General features: G+C 55.0%; 1 protein-coding gene across 1 annotated transcript; it reads left to right on the top strand.

Annotated features, from left to right (window-relative positions):
- Positions 1–10,618: 10,618 nt before the first annotated feature.
- On the top strand, positions 10,619–13,343 carry IER5L (immediate early response 5 like). Its single transcript, XM_047700948.1, has one exon. It carries the CDS (start codon positions 10,813–10,815, stop codon positions 12,031–12,033), a length of 1,221 nt encoding a protein of 406 aa, XP_047556904.1. The 5' UTR covers positions 10,619–10,812; the 3' UTR covers positions 12,034–13,343.
- Positions 13,344–23,837: the final 10,494 nt, after the last annotated feature.

Below are 23,837 nucleotides of genomic sequence, written 5' to 3'. Positions count from 1 at the left end.
TAACATATGGTTTTCTCTCCAAAAACTCGCCATCTCCAGATTTGAGTATGGAGATGAAGTTCCAGGGAGTAGCAGAGGTGTGTAGATATGCTCTGGGTCTACTATCTGCAGTAGACAAAGAGGAAAAGCAAGCCAAAGAGGGTCTGTGATGCCTAGAGAGAATACTTACCCCCACTTCTGCTCTTATTCGTGGCTGCCTTTGCCTGAAGCTTCCAGATATGCACTGGATAAGGAGCATAAGGAGGCTAGAGTTCCAGGCCCTGGTGTTTCCATTCATTAGCCATGTGACTTTAATCCGCTTTTGCCACAATGATGCTGTATAACTCACAACCACAAACTGACCGAGACTTCCTAGCACGTGCTTATTCTCACACGCATTGGTCCTTAAGGGGACTGCAATTTGGCTGCTCTGGGCTGGGCTCTACAAGGTAGTTTTTGTTGTTGTTGTTGTTGTTAAGATTTTATTTGTTTATCTGACAGAGAGAGAGTGTGTGCGCACACAAGCAAGGGGAGCAGCAGAGGGAGATAGAGAAGGAGGTTCCCGGCTGAGCAGGGAGCCTGATGCGGGGCTTGATCCCAGGACCCTGGGATCACAACCCGAGCCAAAGGCAGATGCACTCAACGCAGTGAGCCAGCGGGCACCCCTTCACCAGGTAGTTCTGTTTCACGCTGTGGGTCAGCTGAACTTCATCCCAGGCTGTGGGTTGGGTTTAAGTCTGTTCTATCTGCCTCCTCATTCTTTTTGGATGAGAAGGTAAACAGGACACATTTTGTCATAACGTGTCACAAAGATGCAAGATGGACGGCAAAGCCAAGCAGTAGTATCTCCTGAGGTCTCTGCTTAAGCGTGCAGTCTCTGCTCCCTACAGCCCATTGGCCAAAGCAGGTCATATGGCCAAGGCCAAAGTCAGTGGAGCAGGGAAATCTATTCTGCCTCAAAGAGAAAGGCATTGAAATAATTGCTGAATAACAATGCGATCTATCCTTTCTTAGGCTCAGTTTTCTTACCTATAAAGTGGGGTTGATGAAAATTCCTACCTTGTAGGGACAAAAGTCCTGAGCTCTGCTCTAAGCTATCCATTCCTGAACCCTGCGCTGATTGGCACTGGACTTGGGTTAGGTCCCACTGTTGCCCAGTGAGGGACATGGGGCTGCGAATCCTGAAGCTTGGATTAGAGCCAAGGCCACCCAAACCACAGGGTTGTTCCTTGATGGAGCAGAGTTGGAACCTGAATTGGGAAGTTCACCACAGAGCCCACTACCAGTGAGACACTTGTTCTTGTTAACCATCAAATCTCGTTACTGAGTTTCCCAAATTGCTTGAGTCTCACCAACATGTTCACTACAGGGATCCCCTCCCATTATCAGGCGCCTTCTGGCACTCCATGCAAGGCTGGCAGCACTAATTTTCCCAGCTGCCTTTTTGGCTTCAGCAGTACCTGAGTCCCTCTGGCCTGAGACTAACCTGGTGGGCGTTCTGGTCCAGAACCCCGGATATGGAGAGACTCATACAGACTCTCTTTACAATTGGATCTCAGGACGATTCCCCAGTCCATCCAGCCTTATCCTCAAAATCATGAGGAAGCCAAAGGCAGGAGAACAGAGTCATGAAACATTTGGATTCTGGGGAAGAAAAAACTTGGGGGCAAACCCTCCTCTGCCACTTTCTAACTAAACTTAAGCAAAGCAGGTAAGGTCTGTGCAGCTCGGCTCCCTCATCTGGGAGCTGGGGCTCAGGACTATGTCACATAGGCATCTACATGGGATGGTGGAAGGATGGTTCAGAACACACGCTCTGGAATGGGACGGCATGCGGTTGGAACTCCAGTTCTTCTGATGAGGGATTCTAGAAAATCTTTGGTCTTTTCATCTGTAAAATGGGAATGATACAACAAGCTGCCTGATGGGGTGCATGGGACCCCATGTTGTTGTCAACCACTGAGTGCAGTGCCCAGTACCTACTCAGTTCTCAACAAAGAATGGTTCCCGCCCTCCTTGTGACCCCCAAAATATCAAACTGTCTGCCTTAATCAACATGGGACAGAACTAGTCACTAAATGTGGAATGATGGGATATAACGTATGATGTGCTTTATGTTAACTAGTCCAGTGAGTAAAATATCCAGATTTCAGAGGTGTAAGATACAGGGTAGAAATGATGAATTCAGTGTTTGATATTACAAGTGAGAAATCGACTTGTGGTTTCATGGAATAATGTTGTCTGATCTCATTACCTTGGGGTAGCCTTGTCTCCCTGAGAACATGCATACCATTGGAGAACACGCTGTCCTTTCCCCTTCTCTATGTCCTATAAAGGGTTTAGCACATAGTAGATACTCAACAAATATCTGTAGAAAGAGTGAATCAGTCTATCCCTCCATTCATCACAGAACCAATGAATGAATCGACAGTGCTGCTTGTTGATTTAAGAGCTCTGTTCACCACTAGGGGAAGGATAAGACTGGTTAAAACTTTTTTCTTTTCAAGAGGGACTTCCCCGCTACACTGATATTTAAATATATTTTTGTACACAGCTGATACATGTGAAGCTAAAACACTTGTTCATCAGGATCCTTTCACACAGGCAATGTTTGTTCACTGAACAAACACTGATTGGACATGTTATTTGCTAGACACTAAGCTGCCAAGCACAGAACCTTATGTCCCTGCCCTCAGTTTACAGTCTAGAGGCAGAGACAGACACACATGTAAAATAAATAAATAAACATTTTCTGGGTAGCTGTGGGATGCGTGATCCATGAATTGGTCAAAGCTCCCCTTTCTCTTACATCAAGGACTTCGTGTCAGTGACAAAAATGTGCGTTTACTGAAGCGGTCTATTTGCCAGCTGAGCGCACCTGAGGACTACATTTCCCAGCCTCCCTTGCAGCTAGGTGGTGTCACGTGACTCCATCCAGGCCAATGGAAGGGAGGAATGACGATACAGTCTTTGCTATAAAACATCCTGCATCCTACAGTGTCCTTCCTCCTGCCCACCACCCACCCCCACCCCCCAAAAGCTCTTGCATGGTGGAACTACATAATGGGAGGAGCCTGGAGGCCTGGAGGCCTGGAGGCTGGAGGAAAACTGTGTCACCCACACTGGATTGCAAGGTGAGAAAGAAAGAAACTTGTATTGGGTCTAGCCTCTAAGATTTCCGGAATGATTTCTTCCTGCAACAGAGCATAGCCCAACCCCGAACACTGAATACCAGTAAAATCAAGGTGAAAATAAGAACCAAAAGAGCATGGAAGTTTCACAGGTCCACACAAGCCACAGCTCTCAAAGTCCTGGCGGCCACCTTCTTCTTCCTGCCAGGTGCCTTCCCAGGTGCTAGGTTAAAAAGCCTACCCTGGAGGCAGACCAGTCTAGATTCCAGTCACTTAACCTCTCTGTGCCTCAGCCTCCTCATCTCTAAAATGGGCATGATAATGAAAGTACCTCAGTCATAGATTCTATCATGAGGATTCAACAAGAAGATTCCTGTGAAGCACTTAGCGGCTAGTACACAGTAAATGCTCAATAAATAGGCTAAGAAGAGCCACTGGGGGACACCACCAAGGACACAAAGCAGAGACCCAGTTCACTGCACCTGCCGGGGTCAGTCCTGGAGAAAGGCTCTGCCCCCAGCACAAACCACAAGGCTCCACTTTCCTACCTGGGAGCCTCTCCCCTTCCTGTCCCTCACAACCAAATTAATCTAGCTCCTTTGAGGTCAGAAGCAGGACCTCTGCTCACATTTCCACCCTCCTGAGGCCAGAGCTGTGTGGTGGAGGGGAATGGGGGGGGCAGGTGGGGGTAGGAAAGAGCTGGGCTTTAGAGGACCAAATATGCATTCTGCCCCCTACTCGTCCACTCATCAGGAGGACCCTGTTCAGAAGCTTCTTGTCCCTGTGCGTCGGTGTCCTCAACAGTATGACAAAGGTGATGATAGCACCTGGGTCCCCAAGGAGCTGGATGGGTTCACTGACGACATGGATGTTGGTTGTGGGGTGTCCTTTCACCAGCACAGGTCCAGAACTGAAATTCTATTTAGCCCCATGTTTTAAAAAATAAAAAAAGAATAACAAAAAGGAGCTCAGGATTTGAATTGAGGACAGATGATCGGTACTCACTGGGCTATGTCTCCCTCCCACACTCTTCACACTCACACACTCACACACACACTTGAGAAATGATTTTTTTTTTTTGAGAAATGCTCTCAAAACAAAAACAAAAACTCTGCTTTGTTCCGTGTAAGCAGCATTAAAAATTCACCAGTTGTGGGGAGCAAGAGGGACAGCAGTGCAGCCCGAGCTTGGCACAGATTGCTGGAGAGTTTGGACCAGCGACACAGGGACTTGGGCTCTGGGGAGACCACTGGAGAGAGGATTGGGGTCTTGGGGACCCTCCGCCCAGGGGGGCCTGTGAGGCTGGTCATTTTCCCCCTCCCTCTAGTCCCCATCACAAAGCCCTGTTTACTTCCTTTATCACCCTCATTGCAATCTCGTTTGTTTATCTGCTTGTTTATTCCTTATTTGTTCCCGTCTGGTCTGGGAGGTCAATCTGGTCCATGACAGCGGGTACTACTGTGGTTCTAGGAGCTGATGCAGAGCCTGGCACACAGTAGGCGCTTAATATTTGTGAAAGAACAAAAGGGTAAGTCCATAAAAGAGCAAATGCATGAATGGACAAGAGAGAAAGAGTGAGGCACAGTGGGTCAAAAATGGATGAAGACAGCCTTTCTTGAGCTTGGAATGGGGCCAGTATCCACCCACCACCGCAGGAATGTATGGCCCCAGAACAATTCTCTGGGCCTCTGTTTCCTCAACTGTAAAATGGGGAGGATAGTAATCCCTACCTCATTGGATTGTTCAGAGGATCAGTGAAAAACAAACAAAGAAAACTATCCGTGTTAAATGTAATTCTGTGTCTGACACAACGATCTACAGTTTTATTCACGGAACAGGAAGGCGGACGAGGCTGGCCACACACGCTAGCTCCCACCAGCTAGCTCCCACCACTCCGATGAAAAAGAACTCGAAGGTTCAGTTCCTGAGATCCAAGGAGCTTCTCACTCCTTAGAAACTCCCAGCTGAGCCCGGTGAGGGGACAAAGGTCTATACTAAGTGAATTATAAAAACAACTCCTAGCTGGGAACCACTGAGCCGCCCCCCCCCCCACCCATCCAGCCACACACCCGCCCAGGGCCGGTCCAGAATTAACTCTGGCCTACCCAGCAAGTTCAGCTTCTGGCAGGATTTTGAGAAAAGAGAAAAGAGGGAAGAGGGAAGTCTCCCTTTCATTTCAATGCTAATCCCTCCCACTCTTCAACACACTTTGGAGTTACTTGCCATTCATAGGACCTCTGGAGGAAAGTGACAAGTGAGGAGACTGAGTCCTAAGAGGGGTGATACAGGCCAGTCTGGAGCTGGCACCCAGATCTCCTGATGCCCCCCCCCGCCCCCGCCAGCAAATCCACCCTGACGTCCAAAACGCTGAAAGCACACACTCCATCCTCATCCCAGGAGCAGCTACCCAGCAGGTCTGCCATAAAGGCTCCCAGCTGAGCCCTTGGCAGACATTACTAATCAATTGGGGCACATGCCAAATCCCTTCCTCCCCAGAGCTCCAGGCAGACACTACCAATCAATTGGAATTGGCCTGGGAGATTAAGAGGATCCTCAGCTCGCTCTAGGCTGTGTGAGCTGCCTGGTGTTTTCCCCAGGGGCTTAGCACAGCGCCTGTACATTGGCCAGCATTTAGTCCATGGTTATAGAGTGAATGAACGAATGAATGAATGAGCAAATAGACATCCAGCCCGTCCCAGGTGCTTGGGCAGAGACCCTAATTGAGAGATCACATCCGCCCTCTCTACACATTCCATCTACAAGTATAGAGTTTGTTCGAAAGGCCAGTCAATCTGTAAGGAATACTGGGGGTCTCACTCCTCTCTTGGGCTCGGCTCATGGTGATCCCACTTACCCAGAGCCCTGGGATTGAAGTCACTTCTTTCTGGTCTGTGACCCAGGCAAGTCATCCAAGCTCTCTGTGCCTCAGTGGTTCCATCCATAAAATGGGGGTTATACCCAAACCTGCCCCAAAGGCTGGTGTGTGGACTCGAGGATATCTCCAGGGAAAGCACTGGGCCCAGTGCCTGACCCCAGGCAAGAGCTCTGAAAAGCCAAGTTTCCATCCATCTTTCTCATCACACTGAAGGACCTCGAAGCCAGAGACTACGATGTCTTTCTGCACACCGAGCCTGATGCCCAGGACCATGCCTGGCAAACACTGACCTTGGTGGGTTAATAGCAGCTACCAGGAACAGTGACAGGGTCTGGGTTCTGTGGGGCAGGAGGTGGGGGTTTTCTGGCCTCGAGGACCCCAGCTGAGCTCCCCAGTACCCACCAACGGCCAAACAGCTTTCTTGAGATGAGTATAAGGCTCATACCTCCAAGGGTGACTAGCCCCTGGGCCTCAGAGAGGACTCAACAGTGAACCCTGAGGTCAGAAGCACCCCACCGCCTTCTCTGCCACTGCCTGCGGTCCCCAGGCTCAGTCCCCATGGAGCAACACTCCAAGTCTCAGAAGCCAGGAGCTGTGGCAGCCAGGCACCAGACCAGGACGTGGGATGGCTGGGTTCGAGCCCCAGCTCCAGGCCAACACTCTCAGGGCCTCCCTCCCCCGCTCTGGACCTCAGTTTACCTGTGTGGAAATTAGAAGTGGGGGTAGCCTGGTCTCTAGGGCCCTTCTAACCCTAACGATATCTTCTGCATACTTATATTCATTGACTCGTTTAGTCCACAAGCATTTATTGAGAGCCTACTGTGTACCAGGCCCTGTACTAAGCTGTGAGCTATTCTCTGCTCGAAGGCCCCTCCCCGCCCTTGGCCTCCAAGTCTCAGCTTCCTGCAGGAAGCCCTCCCAGACCAGCTTTGGGGGCCCTCCCCTGTCCTCCTGCAGCCTGGTCCCTCTTCCTATCACGGACTTATCACTCGGTTTATCTTGTCTGCTTCTCTTTGAATCATGGCCTCCTAAGGACAGGATCTCATCTTATCCCCTGACCCATTTGCAGGGATTCCAGAGGACAGTCCTAGAGATAACTCTTGGGCAGATGAACAATGAATGCATGAATTCTAAATCTCACCCTTCCCCTCTCACCCCAACACAGCACCCTTAATTAGGTTTTTGCTTTTGCATCCATTTTCCTCAAGCCAAGCGCTAGGAACCCACCAGGCCAATCCCACCGCTGACCAGGAAACTTCCTAGCCCTGCCTCCCTCCTGCAATCTGGGTAACCAGAAAGAGCTCACAAGGCACATGTAGCACTTTCAAGGCATTACCTGTTCTGGCATGGGGCCAGTTGCCAGGGGTTTGGCAGGAGCCCAGGTCCCAATGGGTTTTGTGCCCTGCTCCGTGCTGTCCCAGCAGACACTCAGCAAATATTTAGGCATTAATTAACTTCCTCCACGGAGCCGTGACCCAGTGCCAGATGTAAGCTCCCAGCTCCAGGGGGAAAGGTGAGTGCCCGAACCTTTCTCAGGTGCCCAGACAAATAAGGCCAGCTCTCCATCCTAAGAAGTCTCATCTCCCTCGGACCTGCCTCCTGCATAGGGCACAGGTCTGAGGGCCCCTCCTCCCCACATAAGGAGGCACAGGGAGGCTCACACACACAACCCCACACTCACTGCCCTAAGCAGTCTCTGGTACTCTGCTTTGAGCCACTGTGCATCCTAATGGAAGCCTTGTGTGTGACCCACCCATTCTACAAACATTTGTGAGTCCCTACTGTGCGCCCCCCAGCTTCACTGCCCCCTACCAAGGGCACCAAATAGCTCAGCTGTTCCGTTGCTTCCTTTAGCAACTGTTTTTGTTACAACAGCTGTGGCAACTCCCCCCTCCAAGGCCACCCCCAAAAAAGATCAAGGGTTTTTAGGAAGCTGGACAACTGCTTTGCTTACCTCACTGGCCCATCTCGATTCTCGAGAAGGAGAGGAAACCAAGTAATTGTGAGCCCTGACAAGAGGGGCCAAAGTATGGGGTCACACCAATGAGCTGACCATCTCTTAGCTGATCTCTAGGAGTGAAAGAGTCTTAGCAGAGCTCAAACTTGCCTTGGGGCAGGGGTGAGTGGGGGACAGGGAAATGCCAAAGGGAGCTACCCAAGTGAAGAGCCTAGCCCGTGACCCCCTCCTGAGGTTAGAGAGCCCACCTCCATCCCTATACTGATTCCCTATCGGGGCCCACAGAGGCATGTTTGGGGAGCAGCTCTAAGACTGGCTGTGAATGATGAGCCTGGGACAGATACTTGCTTCTTCTGGGTCCCTGCAGAGGCTGGTCCCAGAGCTGTTGGCGGGAAAGTGGCAGGCGTTGACTACATCAAGGTCACGTTCATGGAGCATGCGCAGAGGCCTGGGAACTGGACTCAGACCTACCAAGGACAGAAGTAAGCAGCTGATTTCAAAGAAGCTATAATAAGTCCAGGCCTACAAACAGTCCTGGGTTCAAATCCCACCTCTACCCCTTCTTGGCTGTGTGATGGGACCTTGAGCAAAAACACTCTCTTAGTTTCCTCCACTAAATTTTGGGCAAGGACAGAAGGAAGACCTGAAATCAGCATTAATAATCCATTCTTGGCCTCTTACAACAGGCCGGACACAGAGGATCCCAGACTTGACTGTTACATATCGAGTCCTCACAGCCGGAAAACCACATAGGACCTCCCGCCTCCCTCCACATGCTATAATGATATCTCAAAGGTGAATTCCAAAATAAATAAATGAAACTTTTCTGTGTTTTGAAGACAGGCCCTAAGGAAGTAAGGAGCAATGGATATTTTATTCCTACACGCATTATCTCCTGGATAAATCCCATTCTTGTGTGTCTCTATCACCAGATCACCTCTTCCATAGAATGGAAGTAAGATGCGCTTTCTCTGAAGTCACCCTAAAATGTCCATCCTGGCATCTCTGGGTGGGGGCTCAGAGAGATGCTACCCGGTTGAAGAGCTTGGAGCAGACTGAGACAGCATGGAAAGGACAGAGTGCCAATCTGGAGCTGTGGGACCTTGGGCAAGTCATGTCCGAAGTTAATGCCAAGTTCCCGCACCTGAAAAATGGGGTAAATGCTCCCTAACTTTGTTTTCACCCTTGATGCCTGGCCCTGAGTAGAGCTGAAAAGTGTTTGTGGAAACAAATCTGAAGAATTCTTGAGACCAAAGAGAGACCCAGAAACTGGAGGATGGACCGGCTGGGTCTCTTCACTCCCACCCAGGAACAAAATAGGCACTGAGGACAATGGACCCAAGGAAAAGAGGACACTCAGAAGAAGTTTGCTCCTGGGACCCCATCCCCACCCCAAGCCCCCCAAGGCCTGCCTAGCTCGAGTAGTCTCTGCGAAGCTGGGGCCTCCTCCATGAGGCCAACGCAAGGACTCTTCCTCAGGCAAAGCTCCTGGACCCCCCACTCGACCAGCAGTCACCCCCCCTTCACGCCTCGCCATAGAGATGGCAGTCCTAACCCTCTCTTCTCCAATCCCCAGTCCCCAGCTGGGAGAAGGTGGCCCATGGATGATGGTTCGGGGCAAAAGGGATATGGTGTTAATGAAAGTTAAGTTGAAGAGTTCCTGGACCTGGGTTATTCTCCCTCCCATCTGGAGCTCACAGTCCTGGCCCAAATCCTAGCTCTGCACCCTGGGAGCTGTAGGATTCCACAGGTCCCACTCCTTGGAGACTCTGGTCCCCGCTCTGCAGGCAGTCACAGTGAGGGATGCAGGGTGTTTCTGGCAAGGGTCTGCCCCACACTAGACACCTAGTAATAGTTCTCATTGTCATTATTATTAGTTAGGAAGGAACGGAAAGGTTACAGTACCGGCGATAAGGACACTCCATGTGGCTCAGAACGCCTTCTCACCTCAGCTGGTTTCGAGCCCTCTGAGACCCAAATTCACCATGTTTTGGGTTTTCCCGTCAGACAAATGGGGAGGAGGGCGTTTCCCCGAGTATTTCCTAAGATGCCTTGGCCAAAAAGCCAAGAGAGTCAGGCCCAATATTCTCTGCGGTTGAGGTACCTCCAAACCTTTATCCCTTAAGGGTCCCCAAGGTCAGGCCGGCGGCCCCACTAGTCTCCTGCAGAGGCCTGGGTCCCGCCGGTCACCCGGGGTCGGCAGGTGAAAAAGGAGGTGCCGCGTGGCCGGGAGTAGGGGGGAGTTGCGCGCACCTGCCGCAGGTGAGGCCCAGCCGTGCGGAAGGGGGAGGAGCCGCCGCCGCAGCGCTCAGGTGAGCCGACCCCCGGCTCCCAGGAGCTGGGCCGAGGGCGTCTGCGGGCTCCAACGTGGCGGCTGCGAGGCGACCCAGGGTGCACACAGCGGCACCAGCGGCTCCGAGTCCCGCGCGACACGGCAGCCCCAGGAGAACATTCGAGGCAGCGGCGGCGTTGGAGGCCCAGGGTCCGTTCGGTATTTGAATAGCACAAAGGAACCGCCTTGGTCTGATTGGCTAGCCGGGTGGCCCCGGGGCGGGCAGCGCCTGTCACTCGGGAGGCTCCGGGTACTTCTATTGGTTTGTGCGGTGTGGGGCGTGGCCCGGACGCCCGGCTAAATAGCTGGGGCCGGGGCCGGCCGAGGCTCATTGCTTTGGCGCCGATTGGGGAGCACGATCCCGTGGGTGGCGCGCAGCGCATGGTGGCGGCTCCTCTCGGAGCGCAGCCGACCCGCTGACCCGGGCTCCGTTTCCCCTGCCCGACGCGACCCGGCGACCGGCTGGAGGCCGAAGCAACAGCAGTCTTAACAGCAGCAGCGGCCGCGGCTGCTCCGCCGCCACCGTCTCCGCGGGAGCATGGAGTGCGCCCTGGACGCCCAGAGCCTGATCAGCATCTCCCTGCGCAAGATCCACAGCTCCCGGACCCAGCGCGGCGGCATCAAGCTGCACAAGAACCTCCTGGTGTCCTACGTGCTCCGCAACGCGCGCCAGCTCTACCTGAGCGAGCGCTACGCCGAGCTCTACCGGCGCCAGCAGCAGCAGCAGCAGCAGCAGCAACAGCAGCAGCCGCCCCACCACCAGCACCAGCACCTCGCGTACGCGGCACCCGGCATGCCGGCCAGCGCGGCCGACTTCGGCCCGCTCCAACTTGGCGGTGGCGGGGACGCGGAGGCGCGCGAGCCGGCCGCTCGGCACCAGCTGCACCAGCTCCACCAGCTCCACCAGCTGCACCTCCAGCAGCAGCTGCACCAGCACCAGCACCCGGCGCCCAGGGGCTGCGCGGCGGCGGCCGGGGCGCCCGCGGGCGGCGCGGGGGCGCTCTCGGAGCTGCCCGGGTGCGCCGCGCTCCAGCCGCCGCACGGCGCGCCCCACCGCGGGCAGCCCTTGGAGCCGCTGCAGCCGGGTCCTGCGCCGCTGCCGCCGCCCGCTCCCGCCGCGCTCTGCCCGCGGGACCCTCGCGCCTCGGCCGCCTGCTCCGCGCCCTCCGCGCCCCCAGCGACCGCCCCTCAGGCCGCTGCTGGCGCCTCCCCGCCCGCCTCCCCGGCCCCCGCCTCCTCCCCAGGCTTCTACCGGGGCGCGTACCCGGCCCCCTCGGACTTCGGCGTGCACTGCAGCAGCCAGACCACCGTGCTGGACCTGGACACTCACGTGGTGACCACGGTGGAGAACGGCTACTTGCACCAGGACTGCTGCGCCTCCGCCCACTGCCCCTGCTGTGGCCAGGGCGCCCCAGGACCCGGCCTGGCGTCCGCCGCCGGCTGCAAGCGCAAGTATTACCCGGGCCAGGAGGAGGACGAAGACGACGAAGAGGACGCGGGCGACCTGGGAGCCGAACCCCCCGGGGGCGCCCAGTTCGCCCCCTGCAAGCGCGCCCGCTTCGAGGACTTCTGCCCGGACTCGTCCCCGGACGCGTCCAACATCTCAAACTTGATCTCCATCTTTGGCTCGGGCTTCTCGGGGCTGGTGAGCCGACAGCCGGACTCCTCCGAGCAGCCGCCGCCGCTCAACGGGCAGCTGTGCGCCAAGCAGGCGCTCGCCAGCCTCGGCGCCTGGACTCGAGCCATTGTCGCCTTCTAGGGACCCCCGAGGGCACGGGGCCCCGGGGCCCCGCGGGGCTGGGGCCAGACAAAGACTCGGCCAAGGGGCGAGAGGAGGGAGCGAACGGGCGCCTGGCCACCCGGGGCTGAGCTGGGAGCGAGCAGGGGGAGGCGGCTGATGTTTTATAAATTGTAAAATAAAAAAAAAAAAAAATCTAAGATCTTGGACTTTATTTTTGCAGAGAGAAAAAGCGCCTATTTAAGTATGCTTTGTGTTTCTCCTACTCTTTTTTTTTTTTTTTTTTCTTTTTATTGTAGTGATTGCAGTGGTGTTTAGCGAGGAGCCAGCCACGTGAGGGAGGGCTGCTGCCCGGAGGAGGTGCTGGGCAGCCGGGGGCGAGGCAGGGCGCCCGGGCTGCGGGGGCGCACCGGGGGCGCAACGCAGGAGGGCGCGGGGCCCGGGACGCCAATTCCAATCAGTTGTCAGACCCGGCAAGCCCGGCGCTCGGTTCTCCCGAGTCCCTCCATGGGGTGAGGAATGGGTCTTGTGAAATCCTGAGCAAAAACAAAGGCAAACTCTCTATCTCCGAAAGGGACGTTTGGGTCACATTTCCTCTCCGGGGGCGGCCTCCAAAGTTCTCAAAATGAGAAGGCAGAAATGAAAACACTTCAACTTTCTCCCCCCCCCCCCCCGCCCCGGGCGGGTGTCTTGAACCCCTCCTCTCCCCGCCCTTCTGGCTTCGCTCTCTTCCCCTCCTCCACCCGTCTCCCGGACTCGGGGGTGGCGCCCGACACCCCGACACTCCCGGACATCGTTTGGGGAAGGGGTGGGGGGCGGGCACGGCTGACTACATTTCCCATCATGCCCAGCACTGCGGTCCTCACTAAACAAAAAAGGAAGTCGATTCCTTCACCTGGATCCCCCGCGGCCCCGAGGGAGGGAGGGGCCGGGACCGCCGACTGCGCTGGAGACTTTTCACTAAGTTCCCGGTCAGATGTGGTGTTTGTGTGTGTGCTTCTAAGTTGCACTGTCCTGGTTGAGGCTTCGGTTGCATTTCATGAAACCAGCATTGTTCGAGGCTGTGAGAACCCTGTCCTGTGTCTTCAGCTCGATAGATTTTGTTTAATTTAAAGCCTTTTGTTGTAAAAAGGTGGGGTTCATCTGCAGCCCTTCTGGTTCTCTGCCATCAGCACCATGTGGACTCCAAAACAAGTTGCCAACCCTTCCTTTCTTGGCCCTTCTCCCTCATTCTTCTGTATTTTTGTGCATACTGAATTGTATATCACCGGGTAAAACTGTTGAGATGATTTGTTTAAATTTATAATCTTAATAAAAAGTCGATTATAGAGGATGGTGGTGTCTTGTTTTCAGATAGGTCTGGAGGTGGTGGGGAGATCAGGGGGAGGTAGGGAGACCCCCTACGCGCATGCAAATCTCAGCTCTCTCCGGGGGCCTGGGCGGACTGGATCTGCCCACTAGGGCAGGGCCCGGGGTGGGAGCAGGATTGGGAATGGGGGGATGTTGGTTGCTGGGGATGAAGCTAGTGTTGTGCGCCTCCCGGGCCGCTCTCCCCTGAGAGGCGTGCCCCCCACGGAAACGGCCGCCCCCGGGGTCTCCAGCAGAAAGCCGAGCCTGCCTTCAGCACATTTCCTGCCCAGCCAGGGCCGGAGGGCCTGGTGGGCCTAGAGTCTGAGCTCTCTGCGGCCGGGGAAAGCAGCCCGGGGGGCTTCTGGGCCACCCACGCTCCCCGCCCCGCGCCTCCGCCCGCTCGTCTGCACGTCTCGGGCTGCAACTTGGGGAAGTTTTTTCCTTTTCCTTTTTTTTTTTTTTTTTTTTTTTTTTTTAAGTTGAGTTTGTTATCACTGCTCGGTGCCACTTGGTGGTGTGCTGGCGGCGTCTCCCTCCCTCCTCGTGCCCCTCCCCTCTCCCTCCCTCCTCCCTCCCGCCCGCCTCTCTTCCCTCCCCAGTGGATGGAGGCAGGAAGGCTCCAGGCGCGCTCTCCCCTCTGACCACCTACGGAATGACCTCAGAGTGGGAGAATGTGCCAAGGCCCCGAGGAAGCTCGCGTTCTCCCCACTGGAACCAAATTCACATCTGGAGCCGCAGCTCAAGCCCGGGGGCGCGCGGGGTGGTTCCAGCTTTGCAAATAGGGGATAGGGAAGAAAGCCTGGAAAAAAAAAAAAAAAAAAAAAGACAAGAAAGGAAAGGGGGAAAAAAAAAAAGCAAAGTGGCAGCTTGCTCTCTGTTTGTTTGACAGTATCTCTCGCTGTCCCTCTGTCTCTGGCCGTCTCCCCAGTGTTCTCGCGCTCGCTTTCTCACCCCTGCGCTCCCCTTTCCGGCGCGAGCCACCCCGCAGGACGACTCGCGCCCCCAGCTCAGCCTTCACGCCTCCACCAGCGACAGGAGGGGCGGCCGCCGAGAGGCCCCACCCCAGACTCTGAGAGGAGGACGCATGCCAGTCCCAGGGGCCCGCTCGGCTCCGGGTCCCCGTGTCGCGCGAGGCTTAGTACTCGGGGACACTCCAGAGCGCGGGGGGCCGCGAAGGTCCGCGATGGGGGTGGGGAAGAGAGACTACGGAGGCGTGAGTTACTGGGAGGAACGGCACCTTCACCCGCCCGCCTCCCCCCAAGGGCTGTTTTCTCGGCCTCCCACGGGAAGAGTCTGGAGCTGCTGGGGAGGGGGAACCGTGTGTCTCCCCGCTCCCCATTTCTTCCCTGCAAATACGAGGAATAGCTGTTTGATGCTCGGTTTCGCTTCAACCCACCAAGCCAGTTGCCAGAGCTCCCCCTAGCGCCACTTCCCGGGCGCTGCAGCGGCTGCGACTGGGAGTGGGCGAGGCACGGCCCCGGCGGCGGGACTGCGGGGGGTGCAGCTCTGCGCCCACCTGGGGCGCAGCGTAGTGTCCCGACCCAGCCCCGACTGGAGCTGGAGGCTGGGGCCACGTGCGTCCCCATTCCTGGCCTGCGTCGAGGAGGGGACACGTGGTCTGTCGCCTTTGTTGGGAGCGCCGACCTGGGCACTGGAAGGGACCGGCCAAGGGGCATGGGATTCCCAACACGTTCCCCACCTCCAGGCCTAGGGCAGAGAGGTGTGGGTGGTAAGCTGCTCATAAGAGCTCTGAACCCAGCAGGACTCCAGGACCTGCGTTCCCCGCCCTTTTGCCAGGCTACTTGGGCACATTGGGATCTAACTGGTGGAGGGATGGGAATGGAGGGCTCAGAGAGCACCCAGAAGGGAGGTTCCCTTCCCCCACCCCCCACCGTTTTCTTTTCAGTGCCCAGACGTCCGCGCAAAGGGTTAATGCCCTGACCGTTATAGTAGGCAATGGCCCAAAACACAGCCTGCTGGCCATCTACTGCTCACGCAAAGACATTCTCGACAAAACAGTTAACTCAGGCACTTGCTACTATGCTGCATACCACACGGGGGGCCACACCCAGCCACACTGTCCCCAACACAAGACACTCTAAGCAGCATCTTCATTCCACTCAAACCCCTAGGGTATCTCACTGCGCGCAGCATGCCTGCCCAGAACATCCTGAGAGACTAATATTCCCGTGCATAGCACAAGGGAAAGCAGGGGCGGTGGCGGGGGAGCTGAGGGCATGGCGCAGGATGCGGGCCCTGATAGTCCTCAGAAAGAGGAAAGGGGGCAGGCACTCAGTCCATCCAGGAGTCCACAGACCCAGATCCACAGACCAGCCCCTCTTTCTCCAGTAGAAAGACCAAGCCAGACCCCACAAGAGCCCCCAGGCAGTGGTGCTGGAGGTAGGGAGAATAGAAGAGATTGGGGGACCCAGGGAGTGAGGAGGGGAAGCTTCCAGAGAACAGCAGCTCTGGAAGCCAGAACTCCAGCAAGCCAGGCATCCCATCCCCCCAGGTTAACCAGCACTATCATCACTACCGCCACCCCTAACCCCCTACACACACACACACACACACACACACACACACACACTCCCAGAACACCGCAGGTCCTGCTGCCCTTGATGCATGATGTAGGGCTGAGCCAGGCTCCAAGCTGGGCTCCCAGCAACGTGGAGCTGCTGGGATCATCAGGGAGCTGCAGGCTGCCCTCCAGAGAAGCCAGGGGCAGGGGATACCCCGGGTTCCCATGAGAGCCACTGTGCAGAGTGCTGAGATGTGAGTGCTGTTATCGAGTGATTGTGTGTGCATGTGTGTGGGTGTGTGTGTGGGTGTGTCCGTGGTGTTTCTCTGGTGCAGGGCGTGCACACCCGGAGCTGTCTTTCTACATCCCCACTCACTGGCCACATATGTTTACAGAGCAACCACTCGGCGCCTAGCCTGTGCAGGCTGCTGAGCAGATCCCCACAAAAGATGCAGGAAATAAAAAGAACAGCAAATCCCTCTTTATGGATTCACTCTTTTGATTTCCTCTGAGACAGATACTATTAGCACCCTTGTTTTAGAAATGAGAAAACTTGCCCCAAAGTCACACAGTTAAGAAGTGGCTAGTCTTCCTACTGAAGTGCAGAGTCTGATAGGAAGGAATTTGTAACATATAACACGGGGAGCCAGCGAAGGGCCCTGATGTGGTCTAAAGAGGAAAAGTGAGGGGCGCCTGGGTGGCTCAGTGGGTTAAAGCCTCTGCCTTCGCGGCTCAGGTCATGATCTCAGGGTCCTGGGATCAAGTCCCACATCGGGCTCTCTGCTCGGCAGGGAGCCTGCTTCCCCCCTCTCTCTCTGTCTGCCTCTCTGCCTACTTGTGATCTCTGTCTGCCAAATAAATAAATAAAATCTTTAAAAAAAAAAAGTATAAAAGTGATAAGTTCCAGCCAAAGTTCAACGAACAGGTTAGCAGCAACCCCCCCAACTGCTTCATTGCTTCATCCTCTGGGACCCTGGGCATTGCATCAATGGACACACAGGACCCACGCACAGGAACAGGTATGTCTGTGTCCCACCCCGCCCAGGGCAGGGACTGACCTAGACCTGATATATTTTTCAGGATCATTATGGTAGAGGACAGCAGCCTTCCTGGAATCAGCTTGGGCAAAAGGTGGTGGGAGACAGCCACTCCCCCACGGCAGACCCACTTCTCCGAGCAGCTGTGGATGGCAGCTCCTGGCTTCCCATCTCGTAGCTTTGCCACCCAACAGAGACTGTCCTTTTCTCTTATTTTTAACTCAGAAAATCTCAGGGAAGGACCCTGTCATGTCCCAAACATATGTCCTCTGCCAAACCTCTGGCTCAGGTTGGAGACCCTTGGTTGGAGACCCAGGGCACAGGCATGGCAGCTTCGGGACATGGTAAGTGCAGCCAACATAGCTCTGAGGAAGGAATGTTCTCCTTGCTCCTAGCCAGGATAACGAGGCTCCAGGGCCATCTGGTACCTCCCAGGTTTGCCACTCAGGCAAGAGGTGGAGAGGCTGTGGCCCCCAGGACAGGGGTGGGGTTCTCCCAGCAGGCTCCATGGCAGGGATAGTGACAAGGGCACTAGGCTGGAGCTCATATGTGGCCCCAGAAGGCACTCCCAGACACAACAGCAAAGGCTTTGGGGTTGGGGGGGCAGGGTGATGAAAGGATGCTTGCTGGCTGGCAGGATGGAGAGGGAGGAGCCATGCCCAGATTATCGTGCCCACCTTTGTGCCCCCGGCTGGTGCAGTCTGGGAACATCTAGGGTATGGGTAACATTCTCTCTCCTCATGTGCAGGTCAAAACAGCTGACCAGGAGCTCTAAAATGCTAGCGATTACTACTAGGTGGGGACTTTCCAGACAACCTTTGCTTGATCATTCCTACATTTCCATATTTTCCAAATTTTCCGCAATGAGCATGCATCACTTTTCTGTTTAGAAGAAAAAACGAACACCACATTTTTTCAGAGAAAAATGTGACGTGACAAGTGCTGTAATCGATGTACAGCCTGCTACAGAGCAGAGAGGGGAAGCCGCTGTGTTCAACCTGTCTGGGGCAGGCTCACCCCCGGAGAAACAGAACACACACCAAAAAGCCTTGATTCACCACAATTCACCCTCCTGCGCTCTGTCTTTGTTAAAAAAAAGCGTGAGACAATACGACAGCTCATCTCAAGGATGCTGTTGAGGAGATGTTCTAGAGGGAGCCTGGTTCATTCTCACCTCTGACCCCTGGCCCAGCTCCGCCCAGTCCTACCCATCCATCATCACCGACCGGTTTGCTCCCAGTTGCTAGATTACCTGGCGAGGCGGGGAGGAAGAGGCGAATGGGCTTGGGAGAGGTTTTCAGCAGCTTAGGCTGAAACCAAGGAGCAGGAGGCAAAGCTCAGCCCAAAGAGCACTGGGTCAGGAGTCTGGACACAGAGGGGGCAGGTTCTGGCTCAGCCAGAGGCCGACCTTGACACCTGGGCTGAGTCACGTTCCTAGCAGGCCCACATTCCCGCACCTGTTGAGACAGAGCAAGAGGAGAGAATCCCCAAAGTGGAAAAAGCAGCCATTGCTTTCAGCCTTCCAATGATCTGAGGTTTCATGTCCAATCACAGTAAGAAAAATGCAAGAGTCAATTATCAGGTTCCGGTACCTGTGAGCACGGCCATCTGCCTGTCTCATTCACTCATTCAAGAAATCCACACACTCGGGGGCGCCCAGGTGGCGCAGTCGGTTAAGCATCCGACTCTTGGTTGCAGCTCAGGTCCTGATCTCCGGGGTGGGCGGGGGTCTGCTTAAAATTCTCTCTCCCTCGGGCACCTGGGTGGCTCGGTCGTTAGGTGTGTGCTTTCGGCTCAGGTCATGATCCCAGGGTCCTGGGTTCAGACGCCTCATTGGGCTCCCTACTCAGCGGGGAGCCTGCTTCTCCCTCTCCCGCTCCCCCTGCTTGTGTTCCCTCTCTCGCTGTGTCTCTGTCCAATAAATGAATAAAAACCTTAAGAAAAATTCTCTCTCCCTCTCCCTCTGCCCCTCCTGCTCATTCTCTCTCTCTCTAAAATAAATAAGTAAATCTTTAAAAAAAAGAAACGAAAAGAAAGAAATCCATGCATTCCAGACATTCAAATATTTATCTAATACCTCTAGGTGCCAGGCACTGTGCTGGGCACCAAAGATGCAGCCGTGAATAAGACAGACAAGGGCCCGCCCTCATGGAGCTTACATTCTAGCAGGGGCGATGGACAATAAGCAAAGGAACAAATCAACATTAAGTTACATGTCACAGGAACTAGGACTAGGGAGAAGGGGGTGGTCGGATTTGGTGGTCACGCAAGGCGACAATGTTTCAGCTGAGACCTGGATGGCTCAGTGCTCTTCATCAGGATAGGATAGGCTCTGCTGTCATAACAGAGTAATCCCCAAATCTCAGAAATTTAACACAACGGAGATCAGGTTCTTGACCATGCAAGGTCCAGCTGAACTGCCAACTCCCAGAGGCTGCTATCCTCCATGGGGTGACCGGGTGATTTGGGAATAGAGTCCCGTAGTCAGGAAGTGACTCCCCTCACCTCTACTCACAGCCCGATGGTCCCAATTAGTCCCCTGACCTTGCCCGACTGCAAGGGGCCCAGCAGAGGCAGTGCTCTGGGGAGAGGGGGCTGGAGGCCTGGGAAGGAGAGGTGAAACACAGGTGGGAGCACTAGAAGTCTCCGCCACCAGCAGCCAGACAAACAGCAGTGGAAGAGAGTTCCAGATAGGTGCAGCAGCAAGGGTAAAGACTAAACACAGGAAACAGGGGAGGACAGGGAAGATGGCAGGTGTGGCTGAGCCAGAGGGCAAGGGGCAGAGCGGCAAGAGATGGGACCAGAAGGGAAGGCAGGGACAGGAAGATGCTGTTATGACCCACGGAGGAACCTCGAGCTGTGTCTGGCACACAACAAGCACTCAAGAAATGGTAGCGATTACTGGTCTTCTAGAAACTTCCTTCTTTTCCCCAGGTCAGTAGGGGGAGGCTGTCTGGAGGGGCAGAGGGAGGAGATAAACCAGCACAACCACAGTCTGGGTCAGCTGCCCCAACCAGTTTCCCTGGTCATGCTGGGCAGCCTGGGGCTCCAGGCCAACTGGAGCTCTGTCGCTCTGCCTGATGGATTGAGCCCCACAGACACACGCATCCAAGGGGCCCTCAGCTAAGAGTGAGGCTGGAATGTCGTCTCAGTGCTGCCTGAGGGGTTGTGTGGCACCCGCTCCCTGGAAGTTGTAACATCAGTTGAGCAAAAGTGGACCAGCATACATCAAGCCAAGCAACAGAGGGCTCCCCGGGACCGCCCCATTGGAGGTGCCTGTCCACAGCCCAGCCTCGTGGCTCCAAGCTCAGCCTTCAGCGCCACCCAGACCTAAGTGCCAAGTGGACTCTGCTGCTTTCTAGGTGACAACAGGCTTTTCACTTCCCTGAGCAGTGAGCCTTCTACAGCACCACACCTGGCATACAGTAGGTGCCTAATAAATGAGAGTTGTGATATTGTCACCCACCAGGCAGCTCTGCCCAAATAATAAATCTTCACTGCAAAATACAGGAGCATTTTACGCCCAACCCTCTCCTGTTGAACAAAACTGTCAGAAGATGCACCTTCTGGAGATCCAGTCAAGATCTTTTTAGTCTGGGACTGGCGGAGGGAGGGCCAAGGAAGCGCCCTATGAGCTTTGTTGAGTTTTTTGTTTTTTTTTTTTTTGTCTTTTTTGGTCTTTTCATAACTGGCACTCGTGTTTTCAAAAGGTTCCTATCCAGGAACGTATCTGGGTATCTTTAGGGCCTGGCTATGCCTAACAGCCAGCATTGACTCAAGGTGTGTTTAACAATTTCATTCAGGACGTGCGCTTGGAGATTGAATGAATGGACGGACGGATGTCGGCTCAGGTCAGGATCCCGGGGTTCTGGGATGGAGCCCCTTGTTAGGCTTCCTGCTTAGTGGGGAGCCTGCTTCTCCCTCTCCCTCTGCCTCCTCCCCACTGCTTGTTCCTTCTCTCTCTGTGTCAAATAAATAAATAAAATCTTGAAAAAGAATAAAGGCAAAACAGTTGGTGAAAGTTTGCTTGCCTGCCTTCGCCTAGTCAGGTCCTTCCCACCTCCCTCCCCCTCGATCTCTAACTCCTCCCCCTTTTTTCCTGAAGTTTCTCGAACATTCCCAAGCACCCCTTCCCACATTTATTCTGCCTTCCCCTCCTCCCCCGCCCCCAGCTGCCCTCCAGGGCACTACACACACACACACACACACACACACACACACACCAAGGTGGAACTCGAAGTTCACCTTCAACACCCACATTGCCCAGCCTTGGGAACGCTGGGAAGGCCGAGGAATGAAGCTTTCCTTTCTCCCGGGAAAGAACCGGAGGTCTGATCAACGATCAACGATCTGACTGAGAACAGCAGAGGTCCACATGGGGAGGGCAGTAAGAGCTCTTACGTGCAGACATTCCAACTGGATGGACAGTTCCAGAATGCTTTCAAGTCCAGACAGGAATCCAGGTGTCCAGATTGCCAGGCCTCGGAACCTCCGCTCCAGCGGCTTGAGCAGACAAGGGATTGACGGCTCGGGAACTGGGAAGTCCACGGGGGTTTAGCTGCGGACCCAGCTGGACCCAGAGGCTCACTTGATGTCACCAGGGCCTGCCCGCTGTCTCTTGGTGCTTCCTGTCTCTCCTCGGCCTCTCCCGAGGTCTGCTCTGAGGCGTGAGCGGGATGGCCACCAGCCAGGCCCAGCTTCACAGGCCTGTGACCAAGGGCAGTCACCCCGGGCTTCACGTTGAAAGGATCCCATGCTTGGGGTACAACGCTCTGCAGCTGCTGTCTTGAAATCCATAACGACTCATCTCTGAATCTGTGTTTTGTAGGTGAACTCTGATGGGACCGCGGAGTATATGGCAAGGACTTGAGCTCCCAACCATGTACTATCCTGTCTCTTGCCACCTCTCTGCCTCCCTGGGATGGCTTCTCAGCTCCCCACCCCTTCCCCCCAGCACCCCGGCCCTGCCTGGCCTCCCCCTCCTTGTGACCGCTGCCACCTTCCACCCCGGGCACAGGCACAGGGAGGGCTGGGGACAGGGATCACAGGGCAAGCCAGTGGCCATCATCCCTGGATTGGCAACACCACTGCCTGTCTGGCGGGCACCCAGAGACCCTGTCTAGGCAGGGGTGAGCCTGTCACCTTCCCCCATCCAGGGCCTGAGATCCCCGGATCACCTCTGCTGTAGGTCTGAGGCGAAGGCCTGTGGGTAGGAAAGGGGCCTGGTCAACTTCTCCAGGCCCCAACCTTAGGCCAAGGCTAGAGGCAGTCTGGTGTTTGGCGGGAGGGGTAATTCAGCAAGTGTCAGGCCCAAAGGAGCCAGGGAGCGTGCACCTGGGGCACCCGTGGCAGGGGTGGAGCCTGGAAGGTCCGCAGTACGCCCAGGTCCAAAAGCACTCCCTCGGGCAGCTCTGGGTGGGGGGTGGGAGGGCCCACTCCTCCTCCTCCTCTGTGTTTGTCTTCTCTGGCCAGCTCAGGGTACCCTCAGGGACAAGCCACAAAATAAAAATTGTATGATTTGGGGGATTCTGCACGGGAATTAAAGGCTCCGACGTTTGCATTTAAAACTGGTATTCACAATATAGAGCGGAATGGTAACATCCACGCTAATCATTTAAAGACTTTTATTTTTCTTTACTTAGAATAACATTAAACAGCAAATAAAAAAACACCGTGACAAGCAGAGTGTGCGTTGCAGAAACAAGTGACAGCATTCTCTGTCCTTTTCGTGGCACTTTTTCCTTCTTTCTGAGCAAGGGGCCCTGCATTTTCTTTTGGCACTGGGCCCCACCATGACGCAGCCGGCCAGGCCATTAGCATCCCCAGGACAACGCTGTCCCCGCTTAGCAACCCTGGCAGAAGGGGCATCGACCCACAGCTCCCACCCGGAAGTACCAGGGATCACACATCATGGGCACAGTCTGGTCACGTGCTCATTCCTGAGCCAATCACAGAGGACGAGGAGGCAGGGGTCCTCCGACTGCCAGGGTCTGGGCATGTGTCCTTCCCTAAGACTAGAGGGTTGGCCACCCCGCCTGAGTCCTTTCCAGTGGGTTCGCCATGGGGAAGAGGGATTCTTTTCCCAGAGGAATGGGGACTGCCTGGTCACCACCCCCAATGTCCTTCCTCTACACATTCCTCATGCTTAGTTTAAAAAATAAAAAACAGGGGCACCTGGTTGGCTCAGTCACTGGTAGAGCACGCGGTTGTGAGTTTGAGCCCTACATGGGTGCAGACAGTACTTTAAAAAAAAATCTTTTTTTAAAAAAAGAGGGGCGCCTGGGTGGCTCAGTGGGTTAAGCCTCTGCCTTCGGCTCAGGTCATGATCCCAGGGTCCTGGGATCAAGCCCCACATGGGGGGGGGGGGGTCTGCTCAGCAGGGAGTCTGCTTCCCCCTCTCTCTCTGCCTCTCTGCCTACTTGTGATCTCTGCCTGTCAAGTACATTTTAAAAAGTTTTTTTTAAAGAAAAAGAAAAGAAAAGAAAACAGCGGGCCAGAGAGCAATTTGGTTCCACTCTCCTGGCTCTTATGTCCCCAGTCTCCTTTGCTGGGTCCTTCTCCCATGAAATGCCACGGAGGTCCTGGTCTCTGGCTTTTGTTCCCTTCTCCTTTCCTGCCACCTTCTCCTGGACAGGCTCATGTAGTTCCCTCAACCCCTCCTGACATCTCTGTCCCCAGTGGGACCTCCATGCTGAACGTGGCTCAGGGGTCCCAACCCCACTTGACCTCTCTTCTTGGGGTCCTGGGTGTCACAGAGCTTCCGTCTCAACCCAGCCCCTGCTTCCCCGGTCTTTCCCATCCAGTCAATGGAACACCCACACGAGAGTTGCTCTGGCCCCAAACCCCAGAACATCTGGACTTCTTTTCCCATAAGCCCACGTCCAGTCCCGCCCTTGACCTCCAGGTAGCTGTCCTTC

Source organism: Lutra lutra, chromosome 13, assembly GCF_902655055.1.
Source record: "Lutra lutra chromosome 13, mLutLut1.2, whole genome shotgun sequence".
NCBI classification, from domain to species: domain Eukaryota; kingdom Metazoa; phylum Chordata; class Mammalia; order Carnivora; family Mustelidae; genus Lutra; species Lutra lutra.
Note: the sequence above shows the minus strand (reverse complement) of the source record. Positions and strands in the feature narration are given on the sequence as shown.